The sequence below is a fragment of the Agrilus planipennis genome, unplaced genomic scaffold (assembly GCF_000699045.2).
Source record: "Agrilus planipennis isolate EAB-ADULT unplaced genomic scaffold, Apla_2.0 scaffold135, whole genome shotgun sequence".
Classification (NCBI taxonomy): domain Eukaryota; kingdom Metazoa; phylum Arthropoda; class Insecta; order Coleoptera; family Buprestidae; genus Agrilus; species Agrilus planipennis.
Genome location: NW_020438876.1, coordinates 19,834 through 34,989, shown reverse-complemented (window position 1 = coordinate 34,989; position 15,156 = coordinate 19,834). Strand labels below are relative to the sequence as shown.

Below are 15,156 nucleotides of genomic sequence, written 5' to 3'. Positions count from 1 at the left end.
CTATTTTGTTTTGCCCCAATATTGCATACGTTAATTTAATTCTTGTTTTAAACTATTACTTAAAAAAATGATAATAGATTTAATAATGTTTATTTCATTAACTTTTTACTTCTTAATCACAACATATTTAAATTTATATAAAATCCGTAAGAACTTAAGAGGCAGAAAATACTTTTGAAATTGATGAAAACTGCGTTGCGTTTATCTAGTGTTGTGTCTGTTTATGAATTCAGGAATTGCTTCAGGGAGTCTTGTCATGAGTCTTGTGACCATTTCTTTCGGTTCCCATCGTGGACTATAAGGATAATCGTCCAATTCCATCGCGAAAGGTTTATTCATCATCATTTTACAGACAGATCTCAAAGTAACTTTCGGTTTTTCCTTTGGAAATTCATTTCCTGCAACATTGAAAATTTCACTTTTTGAATCATCACATCAAACATATAATTGAAAAGTCCTTGTCTTACATATTTTTTCTCACCTATTGTAATATGAACTAGTGCATACATTTCGTCTACTTGAAGCAGTATAATGATAAAATTAAAACAACGACTATCATATTCCAATACACTGTATCGATGTAGCGATAAGACGGCGCTAATGTATTCGTTCTTTAATTTGAATTGATTTGAAATCTGCTCTAATTTTTCATCCAGTATCTTCCTAATAGTCGTTATATATTCCGCCAGATCAGTCTTTTTTCCGTAAACGGGTATATGCAATGTTGATGTGCTTCCAACAACTTGTTCCATTGCTGGAGACAAGTGTAGTGTTGTTTGCACCTTCGAGCAGTCAGGTTTCAAAAATATAACGCTCAATAGTGCTTGGACGTCTCCTGGATTTAGTTTCTTTTTTATATCTTCTAAGTTTTCACTGAAAATACCAAAAACAAAATGTGTAAAACAAAAAATTGGTTTTTAAAATCATAAAAAGTGAGGATTATTTCTTACCTTCGAAAGCATGCTGGTAAACTATCATAATTCTTAAGGCTAATATTGAAAAGAAATCGTACAGAACCAGCCGGGTATTCTATTAAAACTTCTAAATCATCCTCTTTAATTTCAATAGTAGAGAGATTCTCATATTCAGCATACACTTTAGTAAATTTCTCATCTTTTAAGCTATAAATCTAAAGTATATTACATAGCAGAACTATGCTATTTTCTGTTTATCAGGTAAATACTTACCTGATGACTCTTAAATAATGTAATCAATTCCTTAATAACATTTGCCAATGATTGGCATCTTTTAACATCCCAATTTGCTAAACTGGGAAGATATTTTTCAATAACATCTATATCTGGATCGTTTAAAAACTTTTGGTCATCAAATGCAAAGTCTGGAGCAAATTCATAATCTTCATTATTAAATATCATTTCCCATGTTAGGGTCTTTCCTGCATAAGGTATGTCAACTTTAAAGTAATCCTTGTAATTTAATTTTTGATCTTCCTGATACATTTTATTATCTAAAGGTTGAATTTTAATGTTTATTGGAAATAAACCTGTAAGATTTCAACTTTGTTTTTAAAGTAGATAATGTATATTTTATTAAAAATTGCTTACCAATCTTGTCACTACTTCCCATGTAGCTTATGTTATCTCGCAAAATTGGGGGACATTGTAGTAAAATATCTTCGTTTATGGAATAGTAATTATCCATTTTATAAAAATAGTAGTGCCTTTTGTGATTATTTATGATAATTTACTAAAAATTATCTACTTAAAATTGTTGTTTTAGCAAGGTTATGTCAATTTTACTCATAGATATCCCTCAACTGTCAGTTCATTTGATCTACAAAATTTTAGTTCATCTAACGCAGTTATCACTTGGAACTACTTTTAAAATTTCTATGGAAAACTCTATGTTTGTTAATTTTGAAAACGACAATGTCAAAAATTTTTGGCCAAAAAGCATGCTGTGTTTGTTATAAATTTTTTAAATTCTAGAAANACTAATAAATATTTTAGGTTTTGAAATGGCGCTATTAATTATTTATAAATATTTTTTATGGTTAATTTGAATAGAAGGTGATTGTTCTTAAATGGTTACTTAAGTAACTTCTACTGCTGATGTTTATCACAATTTAGATTACTTCCCTTCTACTGAAATTAATTCTAGTAGCAACATACCAAAAAGAAAAATGTTTTTTCATATTATTATATGATGTACCAAACATTTATGCTATAGAAATAAATAGTAGGATATATTGTTGGTAGTTTTATTCTTTATTTTTTCTAATCGGGAATGTAGTAGAGATTGGAAGTGGTGTTTTTTTTTTTTTAATTTTTAATTATTCTATAAAATGGAATATTAAAGTCATTCTTAATTGGCAATATTGAAAGAAAATGTTTAAACACTACTACTAAAGAAGTTGAAACATTTTAAATATAATTTTTCTGTTTTATGTTATTTTTTATCCAGGAGGCCAAACTGCTGGTTACTTCCAGCAGCCGGCGAGTTCCGCCCTTCAATCTGGTCCGTTGCAGCAGCATCAGGCAGCAGGTTACGGGATACAGGGCAACATATTTGGTAACCCAAATCAATCTCACACAAGTGCCGGACTTCAGAATTTTGGTTCGCACTTTCTCTCCTCCCCCATGCAATTGGCCGCGGCAGCAGCGTTGAATGCGCAACAGTACAGATCCCAGAACTTGCCTAACACGACCCCATACATTAAAAGCATGACTGGGCAGCATGTCGGGGACCAGGGCACCAGACAACTGAAAAGTCCCGCGAGTCAACAAGACGTACTTTCATCAGTCTTTAATTCTGGTCAGTTTTGCTTATTTTATAATCAACTTAGTATTATTTTTATTTTCATTATTTTTATATAGGTCCTCAAATCCCGTCTCCAAAATCGAAACAGAATCCGAAACAGCCTGTGCCTCAGTCAAGTCCCACTGCTCAACACAAATACAATCTATATCAGAGTGTCAACACACAGCAAATAGCACAGGTATGTATCATTTTATTTTATAATATGTATTGTAGTATAAGCTGTGTTGTGTAAACTAATGTTTACTATAATTTTCGTAGATGCAAAGATATCCGACACCAATTCAGAGACCCATGAATTTTCAGTCATCTATGGGTTCAGTACAGCCGACCAGTAACGGGCCCACCAACAACAACCCTAAGCACAAGAGCAGTAATCAAAACCAGAAAATGAGACACTACTATGGATCTCAAGGTATGCACTATCCAAACATTTTCTTATTTTTAATTTTCTGTTCTTATTAGAAGAATTAATATACAAAGGCTTTGGGGTGATAACATTGAATCGACCTACGACATTTTCAGGGTAAATACATGCGTATATGTTACCAAAATACTAAATTTCAGAAAGTTTCAGATTTTTATTATTTTGATGTGCTCATTTATTTATCCTAATAATCTCAGTAAATCAAGCCTTTTCATTTTTAAACAATTACTTATAATAAAAGTAACGCGATTTTTTTATCGTCATTTCTTTTTATCATAATCCTGTCTTCAATACCAATTGAAAGTTGTACACATTAAAGTTTTATTTTTCACGTTCTAATGACGTGTCCTGACAAATTCTCCGATTAGGTGCATCTTTTCGGTAAAGAATATTGTAGTTAGTGCTTTTTTTTCTCTTGTGATTTTCGAAGGTGCTGGGGCCGCTAGAGACGAGCTCGAATCGGTTTTATTAGGAAACTGAATGATTGGCTTGCAGGTTCGAACCTGGGCAACGCGCAGCACGACAAGATGGACGAGAAACTAACCGAGGCGGCTACCAACAACTCGGCAACGTCAAACTCCTCGACGATGGTCAACAAGTCGCCGACGATCAATGCCGGAGGGGGCGGCGGAGTTGCTGTCGTCGGCGACGCGACCAAGGACCAGACGGTTGTTGTCGGTGCGACTAAAAACGAGGAGACCGTGAACACCGTCGTCAAAGAATAGATAAAAAAAAAGATAAAAGAAAACGAAACAAAAAAGAGTAATTATCGTTAGCCAAACAGTACTAGCAGTAGTGTTTAAATGGAGGTTAAGTTTCAACGTTTATCTTGTCCTTTTTGTTTGTTTCGTGTTTTGGGTTTCGCACTTGTTCCTGGGCCATTACGCACAGAGGACGCGCGTGTCTCAGTGCGCGTGCGCGTCTTAGTAAATGTTTCAAAAATGTGGAACGATGCAATTTTTTTTTGTTCATTTCGTTCGTTTATCTTTTTATAAGGAGAGGAGCACTCGTAGGAAAATTAATCGAAACATAGTAATAAAGAAGAACGTTCGTTCGTATTAATGTTTAAGAGGAAAAAAATTAATTATCAAAATGAAAAAGAAGGATGGGGAAAAATTATAAACAAGCCGAAAGCAGCGAGGGCCACTCCGTCGTTCTCTAACACTTGTCTACTGCCTTGTATATTTTTAGTGTTATTTTATATATGAATAATATGGTTATTGATATATTGATTAGAAAAAAAGTGTTGTAGCGCTTCTGGATGTTGAAGGCGAGGACGCCTCTTAGTAGAATTTAAGTGGTCACGAGACGAAGATGGTGATTATAATAATTATAATAATGATTGATTATGATACACGTCGAATAATTAATAATTATTTAGTGTTTATTGGGAACTGTTGATGATAATGATTATCAAAAAGCAGGAGGAAAAAATGCAAAAAATGTAATAACTTATTGAAAAATATAAATGTAAAATTAGTATTATGTAATTTTAGGCAAAGTAAGAAGACTTTTATTAACATAACAAGTACTACTTACTGTCGTGGTAATTTTTCCTTTTTTCTCGTACGCTCGTTGCATGTAAGTATATGTATGATAGGACACTTCCGCGTTTTATCTATTTCCTCAGTCAAAAAAGTTAAGTACATATATCATTGCAATGTATCTAATACAAAAAAAGAGACAAAATAAATATCGTATATATAATATATATTGTAATGTGCAAACAAAGGAAATAAGAATGAAAAAAGGATTGCCAAATTTGTTTGGTCCTTTTTCCCCGCCCCCCATTCTCATTCTTCGTGGTGATTGTACAGGTGTGATGTTTGTGTTTGTCTGTCTGTGTACTAATTTATTTGGTGCGCGGGTTTTTCTCCTTTTGTTTCTTGGAGACACCTAATATGAAACACAGTAACGAACTGCTGTTATTCTATTTCGTTCCTTCCCATCACACCCGCGTTGCATGTGTGCATTGAATTGTCTTATTTAATTTGAAATGAACCGCACCCCTTCTGCGGTAGGCGGTGGTGTTAATCAGTCGTTTTGACTAGATAACTGAGAATTTCATATTAGTTCGAGCACACTTGCAAATAATGTCCTGTTCGGCATACATTTAGTAGTAATTGAATATAAATGAGATTTATACAGAGTGTTTCATTTAAAACCCTGTTTTAATGCCAAAAACATGGGTGATCTGCCTTTGAAGCTACAAACATCTTATTTCAAGTGCAAGTTGTATGTGGTAATAAAACAAATTATATTTAAAAATTTCTTTTAGTAGTAAATATATGGTAGCTTCAGAGTTAACTCACCCGTAGTTACAACTTTTGTTGTGTTTTTATTATGTTTTTATATACATAACAATTTATTATTCATTATGTAATACTTTAGACAAATAATTTAAGTCAAGTTTTCTTTCTGAAAACCTGTTATACCGTATTTAATATAGTTACAATGAATTTATTTGTGTTTTGAGAAAAAAGTTTAATTTAGTGTTCAAAAACTAAGACAAATGTAAAATTTTGGCAAACTAAGAAAAACACCCTGTATATACATTTGTTATTGATTTTCTATGGTTAACTCCTATTATTTTTAATGATCTATGGGTGACGTTTCTTATGTCAAAATTGATTTAACTTCAAATTTGTTTTGTAAATGTACTGTTGTTATTATAAATACTAAAATAACTGAAATGTCTTCCCAAATAAGTACAAAAGAAAAGTTACTTTACATTTTGGACGACATGGAGTTAATAGCAAAGTAAGTAATTAAAAATAATTTAACATGTTTACATTTCCTAACCTTAAATTTTATTTAGAGAACTTATTGAAAATGCAATTGCTCCCAAGCATTTAAAGCTTTCTGGTCCCGAATATGCCCAGTTAACCGAGCTTCTTGTTGCAAAAGACGAAGAGTTAAAGCAGACTTTAAAATTAGCTCAGAAACAAGCTGACATTGAAGAAAAAATGGATGTACTAAGATTGGAAGTTGAACGACGAGATAAAGACATAAATCAGTTACAAACAAAACTTAAAGAAGCTGAGCAAATACTTTCTACAGCAATTTATCAAGCAAATCAAAAACTTCAGTCAATACATAGAGCAAATAAGAGACCGGTGTCTTCAGAGGAGCTTATTAAGTTTGCACATCGAATTAGTGCCTCTAATGCTGTTTGTGCCCCACTCACATGGCAACAGGGAGATCCTAGAAGACCTTATCCTACAGATATTGAGATGAGACTTGGATTTTTGGGTAGATTAAGTGATCCTATTAATGGCCATCTTCTACAACAACCTAATAATATATCAGATTTGCACAGACTTGGGGGACCAGCTACAGGGGGTAATTAATTAATAAGAACTGTTAATTATTAAAATAATCCATACAATTAACTATATTACTATGATTTTTCCAGACATTCCTGCATCTCAACAAAATCAGTTTGCTTGGCTCCCGTCTGGAGAGATACATATGAGTGTGGGGGGCCAAGGTAGTGTGCCAGTGGAAACTCGTAATCACAAACAGGAAACTGAGGATGTGGAGGTCATGTCTACAGATTCCAGTAGTAGCTCGTCCAGTGACTCACAGTAAAAGTAACGTTTATTATTTTTTATCTATTTAAATTTCTTTTAAATTAAGTTGAAGTTATTTATTTTTATTACTTTTTCAATATTAAAAAAATCTAGAGAAGTATTTTACTATTTTGTTTTGCCCCAATATTGCATACGTTAATTTAATTCTTGTTTTAAACTATTACTTAAAAAAATGATAATAGATTTAATAATGTTTATTTCATTAACTTTTTACTTCTTAATCACAACATATTTAAATTTATATAAAATCCGTAAGAACTTAAGAGGCAGAAAATACTTTTGAAATTGATGAAAACTGCGTTGCGTTTATCTAGTGTTGTGTCTGTTTATGAATTCAGGAATTGCTTCAGGGAGTCTTGTCATGAGTCTTGTGACCATTTCTTTCGGTTCCCATCGTGGACTATAAGGATAATCGTCCAATTCCATCGCGAAAGGTTTATTCATCATCATTTTACAGACAGATCTCAAAGTAACTTTCGGTTTTTCCTTTGGAAATTCATTTCCTGCAACATTGAAAATTTCACTTTTTGAATCATCACATCAAACATATAATTGAAAAGTCCTTGTCTTACATATTTTTTCTCACCTATTGTAATATGAACTAGTGCATACATTTCGTCTACTTGAAGCAGTATAATGATAAAATTAAAACAACGACTATCATATTCCAATACACTGTATCGATGTAGCGATAAGACGGCGCTAATGTATTCGTTCTTTAATTTGAATTGATTTGAAATCTGCTCTAATTTTTCATCCAGTATCTTCCTAATAGTCGTTATATATTCCGCCAGATCAGTCTTTTTTCCGTAAACGGGTATATGCAATGTTGATGTGCTTCCAACAACTTGTTCCATTGCTGGAGACAAGTGTAGTGTTGTTTGCACCTTCGAGCAGTCAGGTTTCAAAAATATAACGCTCAATAGTGCTTGGACGTCTCCTGGATTTAGTTTCTTTTTTATATCTTCTAAGTTTTCACTGAAAATACCAAAAACAAAATGTGTAAAACAAAAAATTGGTTTTTAAAATCATAAAAAGTGAGGATTATTTCTTACCTTCGAAAGCATGCTGGTAAACTATCATAATTCTTAAGGCTAATATTGAAAAGAAATCGTACAGAACCAGCCGGGTATTCTATTAAAACTTCTAAATCATCCTCTTTAATTTCAATAGTAGAGAGATTCTCATATTCAGCATACACTTTAGTAAATTTCTCATCTTTTAAGCTATAAATCTAAAGTATATTACATAGCAGAACTATGCTATTTTCTGTTTATCAGGTAAATACTTACCTGATGACTCTTAAATAATGTAATCAATTCCTTAATAACATTTGCCAATGATTGGCATCTTTTAACATCCCAATTTGCTAAACTGGGAAGATATTTTTCAATAACATCTATATCTGGATCGTTTAAAAACTTTTGGTCATCAAATGCAAAGTCTGGAGCAAATTCATAATCTTCATTATTAAATATCATTTCCCATGTTAGGGTCTTTCCTGCATAAGGTATGTCAACTTTAAAGTAATCCTTGTAATTTAATTTTTGATCTTCCTGATACATTTTATTATCTAAAGGTTGAATTTTAATGTTTATTGGAAATAAACCTGTAAGATTTCAACTTTGTTTTTAAAGTAGATAATGTATATTTTATTAAAAATTGCTTACCAATCTTGTCACTACTTCCCATGTAGCTTATGTTATCTCGCAAAATTGGGGGACATTGTAGTAAAATATCTTCGTTTATGGAATAGTAATTATCCATTTTATAAAAATAGTAGTGCCTTTTGTGATTATTTATGATAATTTACTAAAAATTATCTACTTAAAATTGTTGTTTTAGCAAGGTTATGTCAATTTTACTCATAGATATCCCTCAACTGTCAGTTCATTTGATCTACAAAATTTTAGTTCATCTAACGCAGTTATCACTTGGAACTACTTTTAAAATTTCTATGGAAAACTCTATGTTTGTTAATTTTGAAAACGACAATGTCAAAAATTTTTGGCCAAAAAGCATGCTGTGTTTGTTATAAATTTTTTAAATTCTAGAAAAGATGTAAAAATTATATAAAGAAATTGTAATTCAATTTTAGGGCTCCAATATTTAAAACATCTTATGTAACTTGTGAAGTTTTTAACCTACAAAGTGTTGTGAAACAAAATGATTTTTGGGAAGCTTTTTCCGAATAATTTATTGGCTTCTTACGTAAAAAATCTTCGTACCAGGGCAAAAGCAACGTTGAGCAATGAAACGATTTCGAAGTCGCTAAAGGACTCGTTGAAATTGAGTAATTTTAGTAGCCATTCGATAAGACTGTTCAAAACATGGGTTAGCCAGTGGGAATACATCTTGGCATTTCGTATCAGGAAAGGACACCAGCTAATTTGTATTTACTATCGTTTTTGGAACGAAAAAAATTTAAAGGAACTTTTGAGGCAACTGAAATTACAACTTTTCAAGAACAGAAAGGATGTCATGCTAGCTGTAGTTGGGGCTTCTGTGTATGACTGGAACACCAATCGTATCAAAGATGAAGAAATGGTCAAGCATTTTGATGCATTTAATTATGCATATTTGCTAAAATCCAAGACCATATCATGTTCTACATGTACTGAAAGGAAAGTAGATAGTAATAATGTTGGTTATATAAATGTTTCTCATTGTGCAGGTAAAGATCGTCAGACTTACGACGAGTGGTCTGTATTCATCGAGAAACAGGATATGATAGTATGGAGAAGGCCCCATTCTTCTGGCAATTTTGAATACAAAGTCTATGGGTCTTATCATGATGTATCAGGTGAAGATTTTCTTAATGTACAGATAGATACAAAATACCGCAAAGAATGGGACAATACAGCAATTCAACTAGATATAGTAGAGGCTGATCCAAATACAGAGTCGAATAGTGACATCATTTACTGGGAAATGCAATGGCCAGTATGTAATGCTTTCTATTTTTTTTATTTCTATGTTGTATGCAATAATATGTTTACTTTAGCACAAAGGTAAACACTATTTTTAGTAGGATAATATTTGGAAATAATCCAAACCATGCAAAACAAATTAACTTTATAGCAACACAGCAAGGACTCTGTAAAGTAAAATTACACTCAAATACCCTGCATTTTTTTTTCTTTCTCCTTTTTTGCATTCAATACATTGTTAATGGTTTTTATAGAATAAGGCAAGGAGATTTAATTTGAATAATTAGTTTTAGTAAGTTAAAGAAATATATAATGTTAATTTTATTTTCACCATGTTATCTATTGCACTAACTATTCAAAAATTACTCATTATAATCGAATTTACTGTATTTAAAAAATATTAACTTGATGTATGAAAAGTTCAAATTTCATATTATTTAATACATTATTTACTACTTGTACATTCACTATTATGTTTTAAGAAAAAAAAATGTTAATTTTAACGTTTATTTATATAATGATTATTATTTGAAGCTTTTCTTTTTCTTTTCAGAAATTCTTCACCAATCGTGACTATGTGTTCAACCGTCGTTTTACAGTGGATTGCGACAAAAAGATAATCGTCATAATTAGCCAAAGTACAACACACCCTTCGTGTCCAGTTCAAAAGGATAAATATAGGGTGACAGACTATTTTTCTGCAATGGTTGTTAAACCATACACCGAACTAGACAAGCCTGGTATCGAATTCGTCCTAACTTACTTCGATAACCCTGGAGTTAACATCCCCAACAGCATTAATTCGTGGGTGGCAATGAGGGCCATGCCTGATTTTCTAACTCGTCTCAGGGAAGCAACGAAACACTACAAACCCTTCTGCGAACGAACAGGTAATAGCTGTATTTGCACTTTGGAAGATCGAAGTGGCGAACGAAAACGTAAAAAGAAGAAGTGTGACAGAAAGCCGAAACTTGTTGGTAACGTAGCAAATGACGAGGTATTTGGACTTAATGCTGGAGAACTTGAAAAAGCTTTTGAAAATATAAAGGAAAATGTGGAACATAAATTAGACGACATAAAGGACGACATAAAAAAAGTTCTGAGTAAAATTAAAGAGGACTTGAAGGAAAATTATAACATAGAAGATAAGAATAAGAAAATCAAAAGGGGAACGAATGATAACTCGAGGGACGATTACTCGGATGCAGAGAACAATGAAAATGAAGAACACCATAAAAAGAAAACTAATAAAGAACATCCTGTAAAACCAAAAAAACCAAACGTTGCCGGTGCCAATAAAGAAGCTGAGGAAATACTTATTTCTCCTACGCCTGCTGTAAGAAATGAGCAAGACAGGAAAAAGTTTTGGAGACATTTCTACGACTACGACTATTATCACAGATGATGGGGATAGTTTATGTTATCCAATTTTTTATATTGTAGAAGTAGTACTTATCCTAGTTAACCATACTAATTAATTGTCAACAGGTAACACAAAACAAAAAAAGAGAGAATTTAAGCGACTTTAAAAATGCCAAATATGTGTAACACACGACATTTTAAATTCTTGTACTGCCCTCTGCTAACAATATACATGTGCTGCATTTTTTATTGCAATTTTTCCAAAGTTTTTATTCTGATATCACGGTAATTCATTTATGTATATATTGGCGCAACGTTTTGATAACCATCGTCACAAAAATACTAACTGTAACAGCAAGAAATATTTTTATATGCTTTTTTTATAATAACTAGTCTNGATGTGCTCATTTATTTATCCTAATAATCTCAGTAAATCAAGCCTTTTCATTTTTAAACAATTACTTATAATAAAAGTAACGCGATTTTTTTATCGTCATTTCTTTTTATCATAATCCTGTCTTCAATACCAATTGAAAGTTGTACACATTAAAGTTTTATTTTTCACGTTCTAATGACGTGTCCTGACAAATTCTCCGATTAGGTGCATCTTTTCGGTAAAGAATATTGTAGTTAGTGCTTTTTTTTCTCTTGTGATTTTCGAAGGTGCTGGGGCCGCTAGAGACGAGCTCGAATCGGTTTTATTAGGAAACTGAATGATTGGCTTGCAGGTTCGAACCTGGGCAACGCGCAGCACGACAAGATGGACGAGAAACTAACCGAGGCGGCTACCAACAACTCGGCAACGTCAAACTCCTCGACGATGGTCAACAAGTCGCCGACGATCAATGCCGGAGGGGGCGGCGGAGTTGCTGTCGTCGGCGACGCGACCAAGGACCAGACGGTTGTTGTCGGTGCGACTAAAAACGAGGAGACCGTGAACACCGTCGTCAAAGAATAGATAAAAAAAAAGATAAAAGAAAACGAAACAAAAAAGAGTAATTATCGTTAGCCAAACAGTACTAGCAGTAGTGTTTAAATGGAGGTTAAGTTTCAACGTTTATCTTGTCCTTTTTGTTTGTTTCGTGTTTTGGGTTTCGCACTTGTTCCTGGGCCATTACGCACAGAGGACGCGCGTGTCTCAGTGCGCGTGCGCGTCTTAGTAAATGTTTCAAAAATGTGGAACGATGCAATTTTTTTTTGTTCATTTCGTTCGTTTATCTTTTTATAAGGAGAGGAGCACTCGTAGGAAAATTAATCGAAACATAGTAATAAAGAAGAACGTTCGTTCGTATTAATGTTTAAGAGGAAAAAAATTAATTATCAAAATGAAAAAGAAGGATGGGGAAAAATTATAAACAAGCCGAAAGCAGCGAGGGCCACTCCGTCGTTCTCTAACACTTGTCTACTGCCTTGTATATTTTTAGTGTTATTTTATATATGAATAATATGGTTATTGATATATTGATTAGAAAAAAAGTGTTGTAGCGCTTCTGGATGTTGAAGGCGAGGACGCCTCTTAGTAGAATTTAAGTGGTCACGAGACGAAGATGGTGATTATAATAATTATAATAATGATTGATTATGATACACGTCGAATAATTAATAATTATTTAGTGTTTATTGGGAACTGTTGATGATAATGATTATCAAAAAGCAGGAGGAAAAAATGCAAAAAATGTAATAACTTATTGAAAAATATAAATGTAAAATTAGTATTATGTAATTTTAGGCAAAGTAAGAAGACTTTTATTAACATAACAAGTACTACTTACTGTCGTGGTAATTTTTCCTTTTTTCTCGTACGCTCGTTGCATGTAAGTATATGTATGATAGGACACTTCCGCGTTTTATCTATTTCCTCAGTCAAAAAAGTTAAGTACATATATCATTGCAATGTATCTAATACAAAAAAAGAGACAAAATAAATATCGTATATATAATATATATTGTAATGTGCAAACAAAGGAAATAAGAATGAAAAAAGGATTGCCAAATTTGTTTGGTCCTTTTTCCCCGCCCCCCATTCTCATTCTTCGTGGTGATTGTACAGGTGTGATGTTTGTGTTTGTCTGTCTGTGTACTAATTTATTTGGTGCGCGGGTTTTTCTCCTTTTGTTTCTTGGAGACACCTAATATGAAACACAGTAACGAACTGCTGTTATTCTATTTCGTTCCTTCCCATCACACCCGCGTTGCATGTGTGCATTGAATTGTCTTATTTAATTTGAAATGAACCGCACCCCTTCTGCGGTAGGCGGTGGTGTTAATCAGTCGTTTTGACTAGATAACTGAGAATTTCATATTAGTTCGAGCACACTTGCAAATAATGTCCTGTTCGGCATACATTTAGTAGTAATTGAATATAAATGAGATTTATACAGAGTGTTTCATTTAAAACCCTGTTTTAATGCCAAAAACATGGGTGATCTGCCTTTGAAGCTACAAACATCTTATTTCAAGTGCAAGTTGTATGTGGTAATAAAACAAATTATATTTAAAAATTTCTTTTAGTAGTAAATATATGGTAGCTTCAGAGTTAACTCACCCGTAGTTACAACTTTTGTTGTGTTTTTATTATGTTTTTATATACATAACAATTTATTATTCATTATGTAATACTTTAGACAAATAATTTAAGTCAAGTTTTCTTTCTGAAAACCTGTTATACCGTATTTAATATAGTTACAATGAATTTATTTGTGTTTTGAGAAAAAAGTTTAATTTAGTGTTCAAAAACTAAGACAAATGTAAAATTTTGGCAAACTAAGAAAAACACCCTGTATATACATTTGTTATTGATTTTCTATGGTTAACTCCTATTATTTTTAATGATCTATGGGTGACGTTTCTTATGTCAAAATTGATTTAACTTCAAATTTGTTTTGTAAATGTACTGTTGTTATTATAAATACTAAAATAACTGAAATGTCTTCCCAAATAAGTACAAAAGAAAAGTTACTTTACATTTTGGACGACATGGAGTTAATAGCAAAGTAAGTAATTAAAAATAATTTAACATGTTTACATTTCCTAACCTTAAATTTTATTTAGAGAACTTATTGAAAATGCAATTGCTCCCAAGCATTTAAAGCTTTCTGGTCCCGAATATGCCCAGTTAACCGAGCTTCTTGTTGCAAAAGACGAAGAGTTAAAGCAGACTTTAAAATTAGCTCAGAAACAAGCTGACATTGAAGAAAAAATGGATGTACTAAGATTGGAAGTTGAACGACGAGATAAAGACATAAATCAGTTACAAACAAAACTTAAAGAAGCTGAGCAAATACTTTCTACAGCAATTTATCAAGCAAATCAAAAACTTCAGTCAATACATAGAGCAAATAAGAGACCGGTGTCTTCAGAGGAGCTTATTAAGTTTGCACATCGAATTAGTGCCTCTAATGCTGTTTGTGCCCCACTCACATGGCAACAGGGAGATCCTAGAAGACCTTATCCTACAGATATTGAGATGAGACTTGGATTTTTGGGTAGATTAAGTGATCCTATTAATGGCCATCTTCTACAACAACCTAATAATATATCAGATTTGCACAGACTTGGGGGACCAGCTACAGGGGGTAATTAATTAATAAGAACTGTTAATTATTAAAATAATCCATACAATTAACTATATTACTATGATTTTTCCAGACATTCCTGCATCTCAACAAAATCAGTTTGCTTGGCTCCCGTCTGGAGAGATACATATGAGTGTGGGGGGCCAAGGTAGTGTGCCAGTGGAAACTCGTAATCACAAACAGGAAACTGAGGATGTGGAGGTCATGTCTACAGATTCCAGTAGTAGCTCGTCCAGTGACTCACAGTAAAAGTAACGTTTATTATTTTTTATCTATTTAAATTTCTTTTAAATTAAGTTGAAGTTATTTATTTTTATTACTTTTTCAATATTAAAAAAATCTAGAGAAGTATTTTACTATTTTGTTTTGCCCCAATATTGCATACGTTAATTTAATTCTTGTTTTAAACTATTACTTAAAAAAATGATAATAGATTTAATAATGTTTATTTCATTAACTTTTTACTTCATAATCACAACATATTTAAATTT

The 15,156-nt window shown here is 32.4% G+C and overlaps 6 protein-coding genes across 9 annotated transcripts in view; 4 read left to right on the top strand and 2 right to left on the bottom strand.

Annotated features, from left to right (window-relative positions):
- Positions 1 to 73: 73 nt before the first annotated feature.
- LOC108738631 (BRISC and BRCA1-A complex member 2-like) lies at positions 74 to 1,869 on the bottom strand. Its single transcript, XM_025981409.1, has 5 exons — positions 1,566 to 1,869; positions 1,188 to 1,504; positions 951 to 1,129; positions 482 to 873; positions 74 to 398 (listed from the first exon to the last, which is right to left on the bottom strand). Exons 1-5 carry the CDS (start codon positions 1,660 to 1,662, stop codon positions 202 to 204), a joined length of 1,182 nt encoding a protein of 393 aa, XP_025837194.1. The 5' UTR covers positions 1,663 to 1,869; the 3' UTR covers positions 74 to 201.
- Positions 1,870 to 2,386: 517 nt separating this feature from the next.
- Positions 2,387 to 5,350, top strand: LOC112906713. The gene is made up of 4 exons (XM_025981413.1): positions 2,387 to 2,775; positions 2,838 to 2,959; positions 3,040 to 3,193; positions 3,701 to 5,350. The coding sequence occupies exons 1-4, from the start codon at positions 2,601 to 2,603 to the stop codon at positions 3,928 to 3,930; spliced, it is 681 nt and encodes a 226-aa protein (XP_025837198.1). The 5' UTR covers positions 2,387 to 2,600; the 3' UTR covers positions 3,931 to 5,350.
- A 432-nt stretch (positions 5,351 to 5,782) lies between these two features.
- LOC108738628 (stAR-related lipid transfer protein 7, mitochondrial) lies at positions 5,783 to 11,280 on the top strand. Of its 3 annotated transcripts, XR_003232526.1 has the most exons (5): positions 5,783 to 5,965; positions 6,024 to 6,547; positions 6,621 to 6,798; positions 8,897 to 9,741; positions 10,282 to 11,280. XR_003232526.1 is itself a non-coding variant. In XM_018472131.2 (3 exons), exons 1-3 carry the CDS (start codon positions 8,965 to 8,967, stop codon positions 11,131 to 11,133), a joined length of 1,569 nt encoding a protein of 522 aa, XP_018327633.1. In that variant the 5' UTR covers positions 8,824 to 8,964; the 3' UTR covers positions 11,134 to 11,280. The 3 variants fall into 3 exon arrangements, 2 of the variants coding, with proteins under 2 accessions (XP_018327633.1, XP_018327632.1); XM_018472131.2 differs by lacking the exons at positions 5,783 to 5,965; positions 6,024 to 6,547; positions 6,621 to 6,798 and having other exon boundaries at positions 8,824 to 9,412; positions 9,473 to 9,741; XM_018472130.2 differs by lacking the exons at positions 5,783 to 5,965; positions 6,024 to 6,547; positions 6,621 to 6,798 and having other exon boundaries at positions 8,825 to 9,741.
- Positions 6,977 to 8,790, bottom strand: LOC112903873 (BRISC and BRCA1-A complex member 2-like). The gene is made up of 5 exons (XM_018472134.2): positions 8,469 to 8,790; positions 8,091 to 8,407; positions 7,854 to 8,032; positions 7,385 to 7,776; positions 6,977 to 7,301 (listed from the first exon to the last, which is right to left on the bottom strand). Exons 1-5 carry the CDS (start codon positions 8,563 to 8,565, stop codon positions 7,105 to 7,107), a joined length of 1,182 nt encoding a protein of 393 aa, XP_018327636.1. The 5' UTR covers positions 8,566 to 8,790; the 3' UTR covers positions 6,977 to 7,104.
- The window catches only part of LOC112903995 (stAR-related lipid transfer protein 7, mitochondrial-like), a 9,532-nt gene continuing 3,246 nt past the window's right edge, over positions 8,871 to 15,156 (top strand). The window contains exon 1 of one of the 2 annotated variants that reach the window (XM_025981407.1): positions 8,871 to 8,921. The gene's annotated coding sequence lies outside the window, so the exon portion shown is untranslated. The remainder of the gene's footprint in view (positions 8,922 to 15,156) is intronic. The other variant, XM_025981408.1, reaches the window with a different exon arrangement.
- On the top strand, positions 13,900 to 14,988 carry LOC112906711 (mediator of RNA polymerase II transcription subunit 4-like). Its single transcript, XM_025981410.1, has 3 exons — positions 13,900 to 14,083; positions 14,142 to 14,665; positions 14,739 to 14,988. Exons 1-3 carry the CDS (start codon positions 13,926 to 13,928, stop codon positions 14,912 to 14,914), a joined length of 858 nt encoding a protein of 285 aa, XP_025837195.1. The 5' UTR covers positions 13,900 to 13,925; the 3' UTR covers positions 14,915 to 14,988.

What these genes read in the sequence shown, in the direction of transcription:
- LOC108738631 (XM_025981409.1), bottom strand. Translation starts at nt 1,662, where the DNA reads ATGGATAATTACTATTCCATAAACGAAGATATTTTACTACAATGTCCC. An exon ending in GGGAAGTAGTGACAAGATTG is followed by an intron (nt 1,505 to 1,565) that starts GTAAGCAATTTT and finishes GAAATCTTACAG; the next exon opens with GTTTATTTCCAATAAACATT. An exon ending in ACTAGTTCATATTACAATAG is followed by an intron (nt 399 to 481) that starts GTGAGAAAAAAT and finishes TCAATGTTGCAG; the next exon opens with GAAATGAATTTCCAAAGGAA.
- LOC112906713 (XM_025981413.1), top strand. Translation starts at nt 2,601, where the DNA reads ATGCAATTGGCCGCGGCAGCAGCGTTGAATGCGCAACAGTACAGATCC. An exon ending in TTCATCAGTCTTTAATTCTG is followed by an intron (nt 2,776 to 2,837) that starts GTCAGTTTTGCT and finishes ATTTTTATATAG; the next exon opens with GTCCTCAAATCCCGTCTCCA. An exon ending in ACACTACTATGGATCTCAAG is followed by an intron (nt 3,194 to 3,700) that starts GTATGCACTATC and finishes ATTGGCTTGCAG; the next exon opens with GTTCGAACCTGGGCAACGCG.
- LOC112903873 (XM_018472134.2), bottom strand. Translation starts at nt 8,565, where the DNA reads ATGGATAATTACTATTCCATAAACGAAGATATTTTACTACAATGTCCC. An exon ending in CATTATTTAAGAGTCATCAG is followed by an intron (nt 8,033 to 8,090) that starts GTAAGTATTTAC and finishes AATATACTTTAG; the next exon opens with ATTTATAGCTTAAAAGATGA. An exon ending in TTACCAGCATGCTTTCGAAG is followed by an intron (nt 7,777 to 7,853) that starts GTAAGAAATAAT and finishes TGGTATTTTCAG; the next exon opens with TGAAAACTTAGAAGATATAA.
- LOC108738628 (XM_018472130.2), top strand. Translation starts at nt 8,965, where the DNA reads ATGATTTTTGGGAAGCTTTTTCCGAATAATTTATTGGCTTCTTACGTA. An exon ending in ACTGGGAAATGCAATGGCCA is followed by an intron (nt 9,742 to 10,281) that starts GTATGTAATGCT and finishes TTTTCTTTTCAG; the next exon opens with AAATTCTTCACCAATCGTGA.
- LOC112906711 (XM_025981410.1), top strand. Translation starts at nt 13,926, where the DNA reads ATGGGTGACGTTTCTTATGTCAAAATTGATTTAACTTCAAATTTGTTT. An exon ending in GACATGGAGTTAATAGCAAA is followed by an intron (nt 14,084 to 14,141) that starts GTAAGTAATTAA and finishes AATTTTATTTAG; the next exon opens with AGAACTTATTGAAAATGCAA. An exon ending in TGGGGGACCAGCTACAGGGG is followed by an intron (nt 14,666 to 14,738) that starts GTAATTAATTAA and finishes TGATTTTTCCAG; the next exon opens with ACATTCCTGCATCTCAACAA.